This window comes from Hirundo rustica, chromosome 6, assembly GCF_015227805.2.
Source record: "Hirundo rustica isolate bHirRus1 chromosome 6, bHirRus1.pri.v3, whole genome shotgun sequence".
Taxonomy (NCBI): domain Eukaryota; kingdom Metazoa; phylum Chordata; class Aves; order Passeriformes; family Hirundinidae; genus Hirundo; species Hirundo rustica.
Window position 1 is genome coordinate 39,354,823 of NC_053455.1, and position 18,038 is coordinate 39,372,860.

Sequence of the window (18,038 nt, forward strand, 5' to 3'; positions counted from 1 at the left end):
GCGAGGGGATGTGGCAGGTGGGACACACTCGTGTCACCTGATGCCACCCTTGCAAAGCCTCCTGTTGGGCACTGCCAGTTGCTGGAGCTCATCAAAAAGCGGCAGGGCAGCTGCAGCCTGCGCCTGACGCGGCACCTCTGGAGAGAGTCAAACACAAGAGCCTGCACCCAGCCTGGTGCGCTGCAATCTCTTCAGTCAATAATCATCTGCTTTTTGTGTTTTAAAAGATTGCTGCTGCTATTTTAAGGTTGCGCTCAGTTTTGTCACATTCGCCGTATAAGCACGACTTCGAATACTTCAATGTAATTGTTTTGTTGCAGTCCCCGCTCTTGCAACTCTTACTTGCTTTCTGGGTAATGGAAGGGGGAGAACGCTTCAGAATAATTTCTTTTATGCTTATTATATTAAAAAAAAAAATAGGAAAAAAAGAGGAAGGTAAGCTTGTGCTGTTCTCCTGCCATTTCTCACATGACACAGAAACACACATCATCCCTGTGACTGCTGTGCCAGGGGCTGGGGCTGGCCTGCGGAGCCCGGCAGCGTGATGAGACCGTGAGCTCCCCAAGGCGCTCTCCCAGGCACCATCCCACGCAGCTTGCCGCCCGGCCATCAAGGAAAAGGCAACCAGGGGCTCGAGCCCCCTTAACGGATTTGTCTAATTAGTTAATTTTCCAGTTCGCTACTTCCTTAACTCATGAATTCACTAACCCACCGTGCTCCCTCCCAGGGCAGCTCCCTGGCTGGCAGTGCGAGCCCAGGCTGCCTCCCTGGTGTGGCACGGAGTCCCCAGCAGCCCTGTGGCCAGTGCCAGAGCCCGCCCGCTGCCACCTGCCCTCCCGACACCTTCCAGCTCAGGTGATCCGTGCAAACCGCTCCTGCTGGCCCTGCAGGATGTGCCGGCGGCATCGCAGGGCTGCAGGAGGGGATGGCCACAGGAAACGCTGGTCCCTGGACCACAGGGGTCGGAGCCCCTAAAGCTGGCAAACCTCCACGGAGCCGACACCACCTTTGGCACACGCAGCCACTCCTGGGGCGCCGAGGCAAACCCAAACCTCTCCGGGGGCTTCCCTGCAGCCCTGCCAGGATCCTCCGCTGCAGGGGCAGGGAGCCAGCAGCCCTGCAGTGCCATCGCCCCGCCGTCAGATTTGCTTCACCGAGCAGCTTGGCAGAGCCTGCCTTCTAAAACACATGCAGTCTAATTCATGCACTCCCCGTTTTAAACGTATCTCTTAAAAAGGAGCATTTCCCTCAGTTTGAGGTGGTTTCTGGCACTGCTGGGGGACAAAGAGCTCCGTGTGCGCATCTCACTGCAGGCAGCTCAGCTCTGATCCCCACGCGGAGAGAGTCTGTGCTCCCCCTGGGCACATTTACCTCACATAGAGGCCCCACTGAAGTTAATGCCACCTACACTATCTTTCACAGGGAGGGAAACCAAGAGGAACACAGCAAGTGTGCCAAATTCACAGCAGGTAAAAAACAGTATTTCCTGTGTCAAGAAAGCATTTAATACAGCCAGAATGAAGCAGATCCTTGCTTTCCCAAGAAAGGTGCTGCCCCTGCCCTGCACCTCCCTGTGCCTGGCAGGGACCTGGCCCTGCTGCGGGGGAAGGTACAAGGCCATGGGTCACTTGTCTTCATCGAGTGTGTTGTTGGGCAGTCCCCAGCACTGACACCTCCCACACACGAGGCTGTCCCTCCTCTCACCCCTTCTCCCCAGCCTGTGCCCGCTGAAGTTTACCCTGGGCAGAAGAGCCCACGGTGGGTTGGCCGTGGGTACCACACTGCCACGCCCTGCAGGGGTGAAAGCAGCCTGCTGCCACTGGGGCTTTGCACTCACCCCACAGGTCCGTGCCCCCACAGCAGCCCCAGCACTCTCCAAGGAGACTTCGCCACCCCAAGCCAAGCCAAAAGCGCGGCTAAAGCCTTCTGTGATATGGCAAGAGGCCATATCTCAAGGCAGAGGCAGGGACAGAGGAGGCTCGAGGCTGCAGGATGCAGGAGCTCTGTTCTCTGATGGCCAGGCTAATAACCCTGTATTAAATTACAAGCCCGGGCTCAGTTGTGGTTGTTTTGTTTTTGTTGGGTTTTTTGTAAGCTGTCTGTTTAGATTTATCAGCGTAATTCCTGATACTGCCTTGTCGGACATCATTACGATAATCTCACTGCTGTGTCTGCCAGGGAATTGGGAGGCGAGCGGGAGGCGGCTGCAGAGCCGGGCAGCGGCGGGGCCTGGGCTGCCTGCAAGGCACAGCCCCAGGACAGCTCCCCCCAGAGCTGGGGACCCTGGGGGAGGCACAAGCCCTCTCAACAGCACTCAAAAGTCAAACCAGCAAGCTCGCAGGGAGGGCCAGGGGATCCAGGCTCCAGGCAGGCAGGTCTCCGTCCCTCCGACAATCTCAGCGAGAGGAGGAGACGCCTCGGGGAAAGGGGAGGGGGCACACAGAAAAACCCTGAGGATGTGGGGAAGCTGGAAACGAGCAGCTTCAGTTTTGGCACTGATCCCTCCCCTTAATCCATGGTAATTTTATAATTAATTTAAATAAGGTTTCTCAGGGCAGAGAGCACAAGAGGAAGAAGGCAGGAGGCTCTGTCCCTCCATCCTTCCACGCCGCAGCCCTTCTCTGCTCTGTGGTGCTCCCTAGCACACGCACAGTGTACACCCACCCGCACACACAGAGCCTTCCCGCCCTCCCCACGGCCAGGCTGGCTGTGCCCCACCCTGGCACCGGGCCTGTGCCAGCCCCAGACAGCGATTTGGCTGGCCAGGCAGCAAAGTGCTTCTTCCAGGGGACCTGGCACCGAGACCCTCACTCGAGGCAGGGGGATGCAGCACTGCAACTCCTCAGCAGCTGGAGTAGGGTCTGCAGCTCCCCTTCCCAGCAGCTGGAGCAGTCTTGACCAAAGAGCTCTCTGAGGCAGGGATCTTGGAGCTTTGGGATTTTTTGGCAATGCCACAGAGCAAAGGCGCCCCTGAGAGCCTATTAACCCTCGTGAAGCATCCCCCTCTCCCCTGGGCAGGGGCTGGGGGAGCCACAGGTGGGAGGTAGGTAATCACATCAGCAAAACAAATCCCAGCCCAGCCTGGAGTTTTTATTAATGAAAATGAGCCTGTGACGGGAGGGAATTTCCAGCCCCTGGGTGATTGGGCTGGAGGATGGAGCTGCAGATAGGGATGAGTCCAGGCAGAGTCAGAGCCCAGTCAGATGCAGACAGGGACCAGAGCCCCTTCCAAGAGGGGACTGGGTAAGTGGCCTTGCAACCTGGCACGTGAGGAGAGGGGCTGTCAACACCTCCAGAGAGCAGGCGTTTCCAAGTGCCTCTCTGGAGATGCGGCGTTACCAGCCCCTGTCCCTCAGGGGCGAACTGGCTGCGGTCACCACAGGAGCGGGGGCATCTTCAGACCCCGTGTCGCAGCACTCCCATCCCCATGCTCTGGCTGTACCTTTTCCAGCTGCTGGTCCATGCTGCTATCTGGTCAAACCACCCTTAGCCAACTCCTCCCGTTTCCCTTCATGCACCCGCCCGGGCAGTCGCTCTCCCCCAGCTCTCGCGGTGTGCCAGCATCCCTCAGTGCTGCTGGGAGGTGGGATGGCAGTCATTCCACAGCATGACAAAAAACTAGGATCCCCTCTTGCTCCTGTAAAGTGGGGAAAATCTATATTCCTTTTCAGAGCTGAGTGAGAGCAACACATTTTGAGGGTGAATTTTCTTCTCAGGAATACTGCGCTCTGGTGAGCTGAATTAATTCATACCCAGCTGAGTGTCTGACCCTAAACAGGTTGTGTGACTGACATTTAAAGAAACATTATTGTAGTGATAGTATTTCAAGAGAGGAAAGTAAGTGGCTGTAGTCTTATTTGTTTGAAAAGTAAAACTATTTTATGAAAATTTCCTCTTTTTTCACTCATTCAAGGCCTGAGACCTGGCCTGGAAACCTTGCAGCATCCCAGGCATCGAAGTCAAGACCCCTCCCATCTTAGCCGTGGAGCAGGAGCACATCAGCCTTGTGAGGAGGGCTGCAGGAGAATCCTTGCAGCACAGAGAGCCTGTCCAGAGAGTACAAGCAAAGCAAAGCAAAGCAAAGCAAAGCAAAGCAAAGCAAAGCAAAGCAAAGCAAAGCAAAGCAAAGCAAAGCAAAGCAGTGCTTAATAAATTTCCCCCAAATAGCTGAAGATGCCCACAGGAAGGAACAAACATTTGGGGCTGTAAAGGGTTGGCACAAAACCAGTGGGGCTGCAAGTGGGGCCAGGGCAGCCGGAGAGATAAACCCCATGCTCCTGCCAGGCTCAAAGGGCTTTTCCAGCTGTTCCCCAAAGGACAGGACCTGTTGCATCTCCACTGTCCCTACAGCAGTAGCTGCCAATGCCCCGGGGAGACTCAACCAGCCCTGGGGAGACCCCACAGCTGCCATCAAAACCCCCCCTGCTCCCTCAGCTGGGCCAGCCCCCCCAGCCTGGGCTACAGATCCCAGTCCCTCCACCCAGCACCCCCCCAGTGAAGTGAGGCAGATGTGGCACCGGCCGAAGTGCGGCTGCCAAGCCCCAAGCTGGGACGCGTCACATAGCTGTGCACTGTGATACAAATTGTACTTTGATGAGGTACATTAGGCCATCTGGACAGCCTTAAACCGCCTTGATGAAGACAGAGCAAGGGCTGCTCGAGGTGGGAGGAACCTCAGCAGTTTCAGGGCTGTTCGCTGTTCCTGGAGCTAACGTTTGTGCAGCCGCCGGGGCTGGGGCTGGCAGCACGGAGGAGTTCCGTGGAGGTTGGGTCTGTCCAAAGGCAGAGCTTCAAATGACCAACGAGTGACCCCACGGTGGTGTGGGCAGGGCATGGGCACTCACAGCCCAGATGTGCTCTTGTCCAGCACAGCCCACAAATCTGCACCACCCTGGGGTGTCCCTGAGGATGGAGCTGAATCCCGGCAAGCATCAAGAACACCTCGCTCCCATTAGTCCCATTAACTTTGTGGGAAGCAGCGCTCCCAGGAAGGAAAGCCCAGGCTCACTGACAAGCATAAGATAATAATGTTCCAGAGGGAGAGGGAAAAAAAAATGCAGGAGAGGGTTGCTAGAGAAAATCACCTAGGCAGGGTTAGAGCCAAAGGGCAGGGAAGGAAACAGGGGAACAGGAGCCTGAAGAAACCCAGGAGAAAGGTGATGTCCCTTCCTGCTCAATGCTGGAAAGAGGAACTGAGGGCAGCAAGTGCAAGCCCAGACAGCACCGAGGCAGGGAGCAGCACGTGGGACCTGGATGGGAATTCTGCTCACCGGTGGTTTTCCGACTGCTGGTATTCCTGAGCTGACTTTTTTTGTGGCTCCTTGGAGTCCTGGTGGGGTTTTATCTGAGCAATTTCCCAAGATTTATTCCCGAGGTAACTTGCAGGGAATGAGCTCAGTGCCTGTGCAGGACAGGCGCAGTGGTGCCGTGGGTGCCCTGACCTTCGCCTGGCTGCTGGTGCCGCGCAGCCCAGTGCCACTGCTGCGACCTACATTCTGCCTCCCCAAACATACAGCGCTGCACTCAGCTGCATTAAACCCACAGAGCGCTGCATAGGGCTAATTTCCCATCGGGCTGTCAGGAGGAATTATGTCAAATACCTTACAGGAGCCTAAGCATATTATGCCGACACAGCTACCTTTGTCAACCAGATCTGAGATCTCATCAAAAAAGCAGCGCTGGGCTTAACCATCCTCGGTGCCTCCGGAGCAAAGCCATCTCCAGGGCTTCTCCTGGGTCACTGCACCCCGAGCGCTGCCGAGCACTCAGCCTGGGGCTGCGGCTCTGTGGGGAGCAGCCCCAACCCCCCTGCCAAGAGCCGGCAGAGCTTTCGTGACACTGAAATAAAGAGCTGGTGGAGCAAGGTTCTCAATCCCACACGGTGGGTGGGAGAGGCTGGGTGTGAGGCAGCAGCTTGTGCCGGTTACTGCTGCTCTCGCATGCTCAGCTCTTGTCCTCCTTGGCTGGGACCCACGGCCCAGGTATCCCTATGCATGAAAACCCCTCGTTCTGCTCAGTTATCACTTGCCTTTGCCAGTCACACTAGGTACCAGAGCCCTAAAGCTGCTGTTTAATGGCCGTGCTTGTCCCTCACTCGGCAATGCAGCAGGACCGGCCTCAGTCCCTCCCTAAATAATTGTTTTAATTAGCATTTCCTTTGATGTAGGTGATTAACGGAGGGCTGCTGGCAGGGCTTCCATGGGAACTTTTGCAGTGGGCAGACAGATAAGTACAGCCCTCTGTACTGCTGTAGCGCTTAAACGTTTTAGCATCAGCCTCCCCTGTGGCTGCCAGTCAGTCTTCATTAGCCCCTCGGAGCCTTTTCTATTTCTGCTTGAGGCTGGAGGGGGAAGGAGCTTACGGCCCCTGCCCAAGCGTGGACCCCTGGGTGAGGTATGGCCCTGTCTGGCAGGATGAGCAAACCCAGACCCCCAGGGAAAGGGCAGAGCCACGACCACAACACCCTGGGGGAGTTTGACGAGGCCCTGGGGGAAGGAGAGAAGCTGGCTTGGGCACCAGCCAGCAAAGGGCTCTCAGCGGCACTTGGTCAGCAGCCAGCGATCTCCACTTACTCATCCCCCCATCCCCGAAGTCTGCAGTGAAAACAAATAATCTGCAAATGAAAGTTTCCCTGCAGTGGGGTGGCAGTGCCTCACGCTGTGCTGGAGAAGGGACTGGAGTCCATCTGCCATCAGAGCCAGCTCCTGATCCTATCAGGCAATTACTGTATTATTGAACTGGGGATTGAGGGACAGGCTTTAATAGCTGCGATGGTATCGGCTCCAGCATTAAACTCCAGGAAAAGGCCGTGACGATGAGCCTAAGAAATTGAAAGAACCAAGCCTAAATTACCGTATCTCACGTTTTTGCAGTGCCTGCTACTTACCCCAGCCTCTGTGAAGATGAAGCTAGGAGCTCAGAGGGTAAGGGTGAAAGGCCAGGGAGCTTCAGGTGTTTCCTGAGCTTGGAAAGAGCGGGGACTCCAAAGCCCAGCTCCAGCAGCCAAGCTGAAGCAGGGCAGGATGCAAGGACAGAAAGGCAAATCTCAGCAGCTGCCAAATTCCATGTGCCTGCCTGAAGCTCGCTGGCAGGCCAGCCACAGCTGAAGCGAAGGCTCAGTGGGGTGGCAGATACCAGCTGCAGCTCCCCACATACACCGTGCTCCAGTTTCAGCAACAGGTCCTCCTGGAGACACGTGTGTCTGGCTGCCTTTTCCAGCAGTGGCATTTGCTCCCTGCTGTGCTCACCTCTCCCATTGCTCACGCTCTGCCTGTCCCCCCGAGTTATTTGGGCTGCCTGCGTGGGACCCCCAGCCCCTCCCTGTGGCACCACCGAGCTGGAGGAGCCTGGCCTGCATTGGCAGGCAAGAGCCTGGCACAGAAGGCAGACACTTGCAGACCAAGCAGCAGCATATTGATTTTCAGATGAGAGGCGAAGGGGAAGCCTCACAGCGTCCTCTCTGGGATGCTGGCTCCTGGCACAATGAGAGCTGGTGTCCAGGGCCAGCATCCTGGGGAAGACAGCTTGATCCCTGCCAGCTCCTACCGGTGCCATATGCCATCAACGACAGCTTGAAAGGCAAAAGAGGAGCCGAGGGAGCTCGCTGGGAGCAGATGAGAGGCACTCCTGGCTTGAGATGCTGCGGGGAAAACAAATCCTCCTGCTCGGCAGAGAGCACGGAGCGGCTCTGCGGGCAGGGAGGGGAGAGGCCTCTGATCCCAGGGAGGAGGGGAGAGGGACACCGGCATTGACTGGCTGGCAGAGAGCGGCAGCTGGAAAGATTGCTTCGCCTTCCAGCTCCCTCGTGTGCTGAGGGCCCCCTCCATGCAGGAGTGGCAATGGCATGACGTCTATGCACTGCACACCGAGATCCCAATTAGTGGTGGATGGCTCACATGCTGCACACTTTAATTAATTTGCCTTTTCCTGTCGGAGGATAACTTCTCTGACAGATTGGGACTGAGCAGAGAGGGCAACCGCTCCCAAGCCAGCGGGCTGAGCAGCAGCTGGAGGAAGCAGTTATGGGGCTTGGATCAGTAATAATGGGATACCCCCAGGCATCCAGCTGTGACCGGGTCCCTGCCTGTCCTTCCTGCCCAGCACATCTCCCGGCGGCCACATACAGCTGGGGACCCAGCAGCACCCAGTCACAAGGTCACCCCACAGCTGCCACATGTGGGGGGGACGTTTGGGGGGTCAAACAGAAGTACTTGGAGCAATAGATAAGCCAAGGAGAGAGGGCAGAAAACCCGGGACTCGGAGGGACAAGCAAGCATCACCACTTCACTGTACCACCTGCCAGGGCTTCAGCAACCTTCTCTGGGATCCCAGGTCTCCCTTCAGGCAGCGCTCACCCTCTGGTGTGGTCCCAGGCCCAGGGATGCCCGAGCATTCACTGGCTGCATCAGTGCCCATGCAGGTTTCCATCTGAGAAGGATTCATACAGAAAGTCCCATTCCAGCACAGAAGCTCCAACTGCTACCTCCTCCCACTGCCCCAGGTTTCTGGCACATTCTCCCTTCCTAGCTAACCTAAATAATCTTATATCATCAGCTGTTCCCCTCCTCTTTCAGCTCATTAGGGCTTTTAGAGAACACTGGCTCCTACTGAACCCGACCAACCCACCATTAACCTCATTCCATGGCAAGAAATGGCTCTCACTTTTGACTCCAATTCCACAGCTTCTATCTCCAGGAGCACTCTACCCCTCACCCTTGAGGTGACTAAGTTTCTTTAATAGCCTCTTGTGAGGGACTTTATCAAAAGCCTTTTGAAAGCTAAATTAAATTCTCTGCACTGTATTTCTCCTTTTCCCAGGATTTTGTTCGCACATTTAAAGGCTCCTGACAGTCTATGGCTGAGAAAAGCTTTCACTTTTTAAGATTATTTCCTGCTCCTACGCAGCAAAGCTCTCATTTTGCCTCCTAAATTGGGCCAGCAAGTATGCACAGCTCTGGTTTGGTTTCCTGAAGCAGCTCTTGTTGAATTTCCATGTTCCTCCCGGCACGGCATTTGCCTCAGCGCTGCAGTGAGCAGGTAAAGCTGCAAGGCTTGGGGAAGGAGCCCTGAGCTGCTCTGGCGCTGTCCCTGGCGAGGGCAATCCCACTGCCCGCTGTCCCACACAGGGCTCCAGGCCTCAGGCCACCTTGCAGATTCAGGGGCATTGCCTGAGGGTACAGTGAGCTCAGCCCTGCCTGAGACAACTGAGCAAGACTGCTGGGCTGGAGAAGGGTAGTCCAAAGCGGATAAAGAATTTCATCCCACAAGAAGCATGGGAGGCATTACAAATAAATTGCATGGGGATGGGTGTGGATGAGCCCATTGCATAAGTGGGCTCCATCTTCCCCCCTGTCCCCTACTCTTCTCACCCATTCACCCACGTAGCTCCATCAGGTCTCAGGCAAGGGATAATCCGAGCTTGGCAGATCCTAGGTCTGAAACTCAGAAGAAAAACACTGCTCTCCGTACACATAAGCCCGTGACCACTGAGGGCACCTGCTCAGTTGTGCAGCCACAGCAGGTCATCTACAAAGCACGTCCAAGGCAGCACCAGCAGATTAAGCCTGTCCACACCCACTGTGCCCACTGCTCCTGCTTACAGCCCGCAGGAACACAGGCTGCAGTCGGGCTCCACTGTTAGCAGCCTTTTGCCAGGGCTACAAAGGTGCCTGCTCTGACCAGGCCTCCACCCTTACCTCACCAGCAAGAGCCTCTCCTTCAGGTCTTGAATGGAAGAGTGCTTTAGAGCTTCAGAGACGTCCCGCAACGGCAAAGACAGCGGCTGTGGTTTGCTCCGGCTCCCAGTGCAGCCCAGCCCCTGTTCTGCCACAGCCTCCAGTGGGGGCAGGTGTGGAGCAAGGGGAAGCCATCAGCAGAGCAGGCTTCAGGCCTCTGCACAGCAGCCTGGCCAGAGCACCCAGCAATGGTGCATGCCAGGCTTTGAGAATTTGCCAACACCAGAGTGAGGAGTCCAGAAGACACTTCTCCACCTGAGATGGAAATTTTTCTGTAGATAGCTTGGCTCATTCCAAAAATGGTTATCTAGAAATGCTCTGCAACACATCTACCAAGAACGGCCTTCAAGATTCTTCCAGGAATCATGCAGGGAGAAGGAAGAAGTGATGTCAGGCTGAGCCGAAGCAGTTTTTTTTCCAGGTTCTGTTTTAGTTCGTTTTCAAGCAGAGCAATAAACAGCTCTCTCTAGACGCGCACTGCCTTGTCTGTCCATCTGAGACATAGCTCTTCTGCCTCCCAACTGCCAGCACATCCTCAGGCCCCTCCACAATAAAGCAATACAGGGATGCATGAAACCTTCCTTGCCACACAAGGGAATCCCATTTTTCAGGCTGCTCTCCTGTCAGATCAGGGATGTGGTTGGCTTGGGGCAGGTTTTAGAGCCTCATTAACACTCAGCAATGAGGCCTGGCAGCAACTGATTTGATTTAAGGTTCATTTCCAGGCTGTGATTTAAGGGAAGATTTGCTTAATGTTCTCTAACAGACCCTTCTGACTGGGAGCTTGAGTGCTGCCTAATGACAGACTTATTTATTGTAATGTCTTAGCAGCACAGAATCTAGAGGAGCTGGGCAAGGAGCACAGCAGCTGCTGGCAGGTGCTCAGACAGCACCGCAAACATCCCTCACAGCACAGTGGTAACAGGGGAGTGTGCATTCCTCTATCCAGAACAGCCAGATACTGCTGTTTGGCATCAAGAGGTTAGCAAGACAGAGCACTCTCTGCTTGCTCAAGATGTTCAGCACTGCACCTCTACACACACAGGACAGGTGAAACACTCCCCTTTGTCCTTACTGCAGTACTTGAATGATGGGAAATGCAGAGCTGCCTGCTCAATCTCCAGACTGCTTAAAATGTGATTTGAAAGCAAGACTCCCAAATTCGCCTCCCTGTTTCCCAGTTTTGGACTTTCAACTCACAGGCTGAGTCTGCTTTTCTCCTGGAAAGGGGGCGGTCATCAGCTGACGCTTGTATGCTGCCTAGAGCTTCTGAGATGGATGTATCTATCCCCAAGGCCACACACAGAGAAAACCATCACACAAATGAAGACAGGAGGTCAAGCAAGGGTTTGTCATATTTTAATGACATTGATCTTTGGTGTTTCCCTCGTTAGCACTCACACTCTCCCTGTACTTCCTCCACGAGCCTGCTAGGGATGGAGAGTTACAAACGAAAAGGAAAATCACATTTTAGACTAAAAACAAAGTATCAGAGCCTTGACTTCTCCACTAGAAACTACATGTACAAGGTCAAGATTTCACATGCAACACCTTACATCACAGACCCATACCTCACATCCTGGCCTAGAGCTGAAAGAGATTTCCTGCCCCCTGCCAAGGAGGTGCAGCTCAGTCCTGGCACCATGAAACCACCGGGGCGGCTCATTCATGTTAATATTGGCACAGCTTAGAACATCCTTGTATGAACTGCATCCTGACTAGAGAGCAGTAGCTCTTGCCCCTCTACCCATCCATACGGCATCTCTGCTTCGGTTCCTGCCGAGTCCTAAACTAACTCTAAAAAGGAAAGATCCCACCTGTGAGCAGATCCTGAGCCATGCATGTTCTGGTGAAGCCCAGTTCTTCCCAGAAAAGACCACAGCATAGGCAGGACTGGTCTCAGAACACCACACTCTGCGGGAGCAGTGCTGTGCTATGGAGAGGGACTGTGGCCTGGAAGACTCCTCCACTCCAGCAACAAAGCTGGAGCATCACGCCTGGGCTTGCCCAGTACTGCCTGTCTCCAGAAGGATGCTGCAGGCCCCCTTCCCTGTCTACTGATCAGCTCCACGGGTATAAAAAGGCAGGAAAAAGGAAAGGAAAAAGGCTTTACAAAGGATGATACACCAAGTTGCGGGGCCTAGCTCAGGGGATGCCACGGGGCTTCAAAATTTCGCCGATGCGCAGCAAGTATGGTTTGTATTCCTGTTAACTCTTCAGCAGTGGGAATGTTGGAAGTTAAGTATGCTTTCTTCCCCATGGCTTTCCTTGCAATTCTTATCCCTTCCCCCATCACCCAGGATAGAGAAGCCCTCTGAACCACCAGCATCCTGTTAGTGCCACCCATCCCTACTCTTCCAGCTCCTGGCCAGCTGTGAGGTACAGGTCTCTGCTGAGCAGTACAAGGGTAGCACCAACACACAACTCAATCTCTACCTGTTCCGCGACTCCCCACTGGTGCTGTCATTACTACAGAAGTTGGTACTGTCAGGAAGATGGTTATTGTTAGTTAGGTCACTGTATTCAATTGGTCCCTCGGTGTCCATGGAGGACTGGGCCTGCTCTGGCAGGTCCGGGTCACCGGCGCTTTGTCCTTCGCTCCCACTAGGGGCTGTCCGCGGGTTCGGGCCGTGCTCGGGCAGCTGCGCAGACTCTGGCAGGACCCGTCCCTCCAGCTCTGCGCCCAGCTGCTGAGAGGTGGACTGCTGTGCCGACGTGCCCTCGGCTCCAGTGGGCTCTGCGCCAGTCTGAGAGCTGCGGTGGATCCGGTGGCTCACAATGATGTTGTTGCCGAAGCCGCCCATGGACGCCATGGTGGTGCTCTGCTCCCGCTGAACCACGGCAGTCATGCCACCTTCTGCCATCAGCCTTTGAATCCTACTCAGGGCATCCTCCCCACTGGCCCCATACTCTGGACCTTCACCTGCAAAAGAAAGCAGAAGCAACTCTGGTGCACAAGGCAAACTACGAGACAAAATAAAGTACGCTGAGTAGTTGCATCACACGGTGTGCTCGTACTGGGAAAGAAGATGGGTTTTATTCCAGAGGGAGACCAGTATTTTATTTCCGTAACTTTCCACTTGGTTAAGTGTCAAACAAAGGCACCAAATTCTGTCAAGAAAATTGTGGCCACTTCCACAGGTAACCCTCACAGACTTGCATGACCAAGCCCTGGGAAAGCAGCTCTTATCTGGCCATAAAGATAGGGGAAAGAGTGGTAGGCAGAGGCAGGATGATTTATCACAGCTATGGAGACAATCCTGCCACCCCCCCCTGGGGACAGGAAGAGAAACCTCAGCACTGCAATAAACCAAACATTTCACCCACGGTGTTAAAGAACCCCACGGCTTTCCCTGCTTCACCTGTTTGAGATGTAGGCAGATGACATGATGGCAATGTCCCCAGTGTCAGCCTAGGCAGGGCATAAGACTGTGGCCAACAGCAGCTACAGGACATGGTCTTCCACATTAGCTACGATCAAATGCGTAGGTTCCTGCTCCCCTTGACTGATAGCTTTTGACAAATACACAAAAACATCTGAAGACCTACAGTCTTTGTCTACTCTTATCTCTGAGGCTTCCCTTTACAGTCAGGCTGTAGTGAGCTCTGAGAGAACCATCATCAGATACCTTGGTTGCTGAAGATTACCTTAGGAGAACAAAATCTCACTAAAGAATAGTCCGTGTAGGAGATCGAATCACTATGACAGGGAAGTTCATCCCAGTTCAGTTTCTCAGCATCCTCCTTTTGCTACAAACCCTACCCAGAGCATTTGGGGAGAACAATCTGTAATAATAAACTGCTAGAAACATTCCACAGTGGGATCCTGCTGATTCTTATTAAAGAAATAAATCTCACTCCCACCTCTATGAAGCTATCACAGTGCTGATTTGAGGAGAAAGCCATGAGCTCTCCTGGCACCAAGAAAATGAACACAAATGTCAACAAGGCTAGATGTAAGGAGGAGTTAAAACACAATAAAAAACAAATGCCACACCGACTAGGAAAACAAAAACACTTGGGGGCTGTGGAGTTTAGTATCTTTATCCATGATTTGGATGAGGGGATTCAAGTGCACCCTCAGTAAGTCCACAGATGACAGTAAGCTGGTGGGAGTGTTGATCTGCTGGAAGGTAGAAAGGGCCTGAGGAGGGAACTGGACAAGCTGGGTCATGGGCAAAGGCCAGTTGCATGAGGTTCAACAATGTGCCCTGGGGTCACAACAATCCCATGCAGCACTACAGGCTGGGGGAAGGGTGGGTGTTGGAAAGCTGCTCAGTAGAAAAGGACCTGGGGGTGCTGGCTGACAGTAACTGAACATGATCCTGTGCGTGTGTCAAGGTGCTCAAGAAGGCAAATGGCAATCTGGCCTGTATCAGCAGTAGTGTGGTCAGTAGGACCAGGGCAGGGATTTCTTCCCTGTACTCAGCACTGGTGAGGCCAAGCCTTGTGCCCTGTGACAAGTTTTGGGCCCCTCACTACAACAAAGGACATTGAGGTACTGGAGCACATTCAGATAAGGGCAGGGGAGGCAGTGAAGGAAAGGTCTGGAGCACAGGTCATAATTAGAGCAGCTGGGGAGCTAGGAGTGTTCAGCCTGTAGAAAAGCAGGCTCAGGGGAGACCTTATCACTCTCTACAACTCCCTGAAGGGAGGTTGCAGCCAGGTACCAGTCAATCTCTTCTCCCAGTTAACCAGCAACAGGGTAAGAGGAAGTGGCCTCAAGCTGCACCAGGGGAGGTTCAGGTTGGTCATTAGGAAGAATTTTTTCACTGGCATGGTGCTTACCCATTTTAACTGCCCAGGGAAGTGGTGGAGTCACAATTCCTGGAACTGTTCAAGAAATGATTGGACATGGCACTTAGTGCTGTAGCTTAGTTACATAGTTGTGTTCAGTCAAAGGTTGGATTTGATGATCTTGGAGGTGTTCTCCAACCTAAATGATTGTATGATCATGTATCCAGCACAAGAGCTAAGATACTCAGCAAAGTCCACGCCATGCCACCTGTAGAGACGTCATGCAGTCAGTCAGTGACAACTTATTCCCTTTTCTCAGGGGCTCGTACTCCCATCAGGCACTATCAGCATCCCCCACAACCGGACAAAGCTAACTTCCTCCTCAAGTAAGTCTGCTGACATACTGCCCTGCTGTAGAAATATTATGGACATTAAGGACAAATTTAAATATCACCAATAGAGTAGGGAGGTTTCTGCTAAGAATGTAGTAAACCTGCTATATCCATTACACCTAACCCCTTGATTAGAGAGCATCAGTGGGATCACAGAGCCACATGAGAATCTGCAACATGGCCTTAGAGGAGTGAGCAAGAATACCCCCTGGACAGAGCCTGACCCACAACTCTAGCAGAGAAATCCCATTCAGGATGTGGCTGATGTGTGAATAAGGAAGTGGCTGATGCATGAACTAGGAACTTGGTTGACCAGTACAAAGACTGGGGACAGAGACAGCTATTATACTGGAAACTCCAGTGTGAAAAACATTCATGCCAAGGGATGTTGAAACATTATTCATGAGCAGAACTATGTGGAAGGTTTGAGAAGCATGGTTTTGGATTCAGTCATCACTTCCTTCTGAGGGCATAGTTTGTACTTCATTACCAACCATCTGGCCAGGCCAGAGAGGAAGCTGAAGAAAGCCAAGATTTGCAGCCTGGTCTAGAGACATGCCAGACAGTCCTATCTACATAAGTCCTGAAACAGCAGGTACCGTGCTCTCGAGAGATCATTTGCTACAAACCAGTCCAGTACAGAAGCACTGGAACAGCAGAGCAGCAAGGACTTCCAGCCAGCCAATGCTCCTCAGCATTACAAACATGTGCTTCACCACAGTACCCCTTGCTCTTCCCTGCCCCTAAATTACCATATGCCATGGCTGAATTTCCAACTGAGGCATCTGCTTGCTCAGAAGACAGGCAAGGGCTGATGCCACAGTAGAAATCAGCGCCTTCAGATCCCGGAGACACAGTGATGTTGGAAATTCCCAGCCCATCAAGAGCCAGAAGTGAGCCTCACCACAAAAGCAGCCAACAAACACCTCTGCTTTGGGGACTGTCATCCCCTTTTCCTCTCTCAGGTTTCAACGATGACTTTGGCTGACTAGTTCAGAGCAAAGCTTGCTGCGCCGTTTGCCTTGAGCTGAGCTACAGCACAGATTCACACACAGCCCGTTTCTACTGCCTGGTGACTCCCACACACATTCTTTCACCAGGCTGCCAAGGCAGACTACATTAGTACTCAGAGCAAGTGAAATAAGCTGACTTCCATTTGGTGAAGGTTCAGGGTGGGCACACAGGCACTTACAAAACAACAGCAAAGCTGCAAACCACACACGTTTCAGCTTGCTGCAGTGCTGTGCTCCCACAGATGTTTTCTACTGTAACCAGAGTGACCTTTCCAGAGGTCCAAACTCCCGTCTATGCCAAACACAGAACAAAACATTACTCTTGAGAGCAATTATCCTAAAGACCAGGGAATTTCTGTCAATGTAGCTGTCTCAAACATTTAACTGAAGAATCCCTAGCTAAAGCATCTGTTTTTAGAAGTCCTCTATGCTGCTCCAGCAAGACAAGAATTCAACACAGAAAACTACGCAGGCGAAACATCTTGCAAACTTTTGAAGGAGCTGGGCATGAGGCAGGGTATTTCCACTTCTAAATGAAGTGGACTCTGAAGTACTTACAGGGAGTACAACTTGTTTATCCCTGGGCATGGATGGCACACGCCTGATAAGATGCAAAGTCCACAGATGCAAGGATGAGATCAGACTCCCCTGTATTTCTGCAATATACTGACATTGTTCTTGAACTTTCTTCAAGAATGTTTTTTTCAACATTCCTCTTTCTAAAACCAGCAGTAGTTAAGAACCGTGTTTGCAAACAAAGCTTCAAAATTAGAACTAACAGTAAGCACTGCAGAGCTATCTAAGTCTTCAGAGAACAGGAAATAATAGCTCTGAGGTGTGAGTTGACCCACTAATTCAGATGCTCAAAGATAAAAATATCAGCATTTTTACATTAATTCATCCCTTGCATAAGAATAGAAAAGGGAGGGACACACCACCGTATAACCAGCTATGAATAATTACATCTCCCTTAATGCCACAAGAAATACTACTAGTTACTTTTCTTTCCAACCAAGCCCAGAAACATGTTCACACTTCCTTTCTGAGGGAGTTAATCAAAATAACTCCACAGAACTCAGAAAAGACACAAATGCTCTAACTTGTAACATTTTTCTTAGTAATCTCTCACCTTGGCTACTCATATGAGTGAAACTTACTTTCATAATGAGAGTTTGAAAGTAGCCCACATAATTTAATCCCAAGAGACCCAGGTACTTGGAGCAGATAACGCTGTAAAGGCTTGCATTGTACATACTTCTAGAACCTGTCTATTTTTTAGGTAGTGGTTTTCAGAGGATTTTAAAGAGAACCCAAAATTTCTATAGGACATACGATGCAGATTTTACAGATGGATGGGCAGAAAAAAGGCTAAGGGCACGTTTTTACTTGGGAGTGAGAGAGGCAGATCTGGGAGCTGATCCCTGGCATCCCAGTTCCCATTTCCACACTGATTGCACGAAAGTCACATCACATCTGACAGCAGCATTGCAAGAACGTGTTCAGCTAACATAAAACATGTTTCTTCTTGTTAGCATTCACGAGGCTCGGCTGGGGACAGAGTATTCCTTCCCAAGCAGCCCCTTGACACGTGTTCCTAATGTCTCAGATTAAGTAAACTGCATCACATGCAGGCACACTGATTACTTCTAAGTGCTCCTTAGGCATCCTCAGGAGTCTTCGCTTATATCAAGAAAGTTTTGCTTGCATGTGCTGTCTTTTCACTACCAATAGTTTGAACAGACTGAATCTCACAAACCCAAGCCTTAATTTTACAACGCTCTTCCCTCTCAAATGTATTTGCTGCAACCTCTGAAAGCAGCTGGAACTAATGGAAGTTTGTACTGGCTGCTGCTAACTTCAACCCAACACGTTAAAAACTGTACGTGGCACGACAGTGGTTGATATATTGCTCCCCCAAAGACAGGCAAAGTAGCAATCCACTGTCAGCAAGTATTCTGATGGCTACAATTCCAGTAACTCCTAACAAGTACTTACTCGCACAACAAGACACTGAGCTCTAGCTATCTGAATTTTAAGCCCCAAAAATGATGCAGGTGATAGGAAATGAGATGCCAATTGCTTTTCAGTTATTTGTTGTTGTTGTTGTTGTTGTTTTCTCTTTAACAGCTGGATTACCTGAAAGATGTATTGATATACTCTCA

At 52.2% G+C, this 18,038-nt stretch overlaps 1 protein-coding gene across 5 annotated transcripts in view; it reads right to left on the reverse strand.

The window, feature by feature from the left end:
* Positions 1-11,077: 11,077 nt before the first annotated feature.
* Positions 11,078-18,038, reverse strand: part of AMBRA1 (autophagy and beclin 1 regulator 1) — a 125,814-nt gene continuing 118,853 nt past the window's right edge. For all 5 annotated transcript variants that reach the window (XM_040067362.1, XM_040067359.1, XM_058421025.1 and 2 more), the window contains one exon: positions 11,078-12,657. In XM_040067362.1, coding sequence (XP_039923296.1) covers positions 12,167-12,657 — 491 coding nt within the window. In that variant the 3' untranslated portion in view covers positions 11,078-12,166. The remainder of the gene's footprint in view (positions 12,658-18,038) is intronic.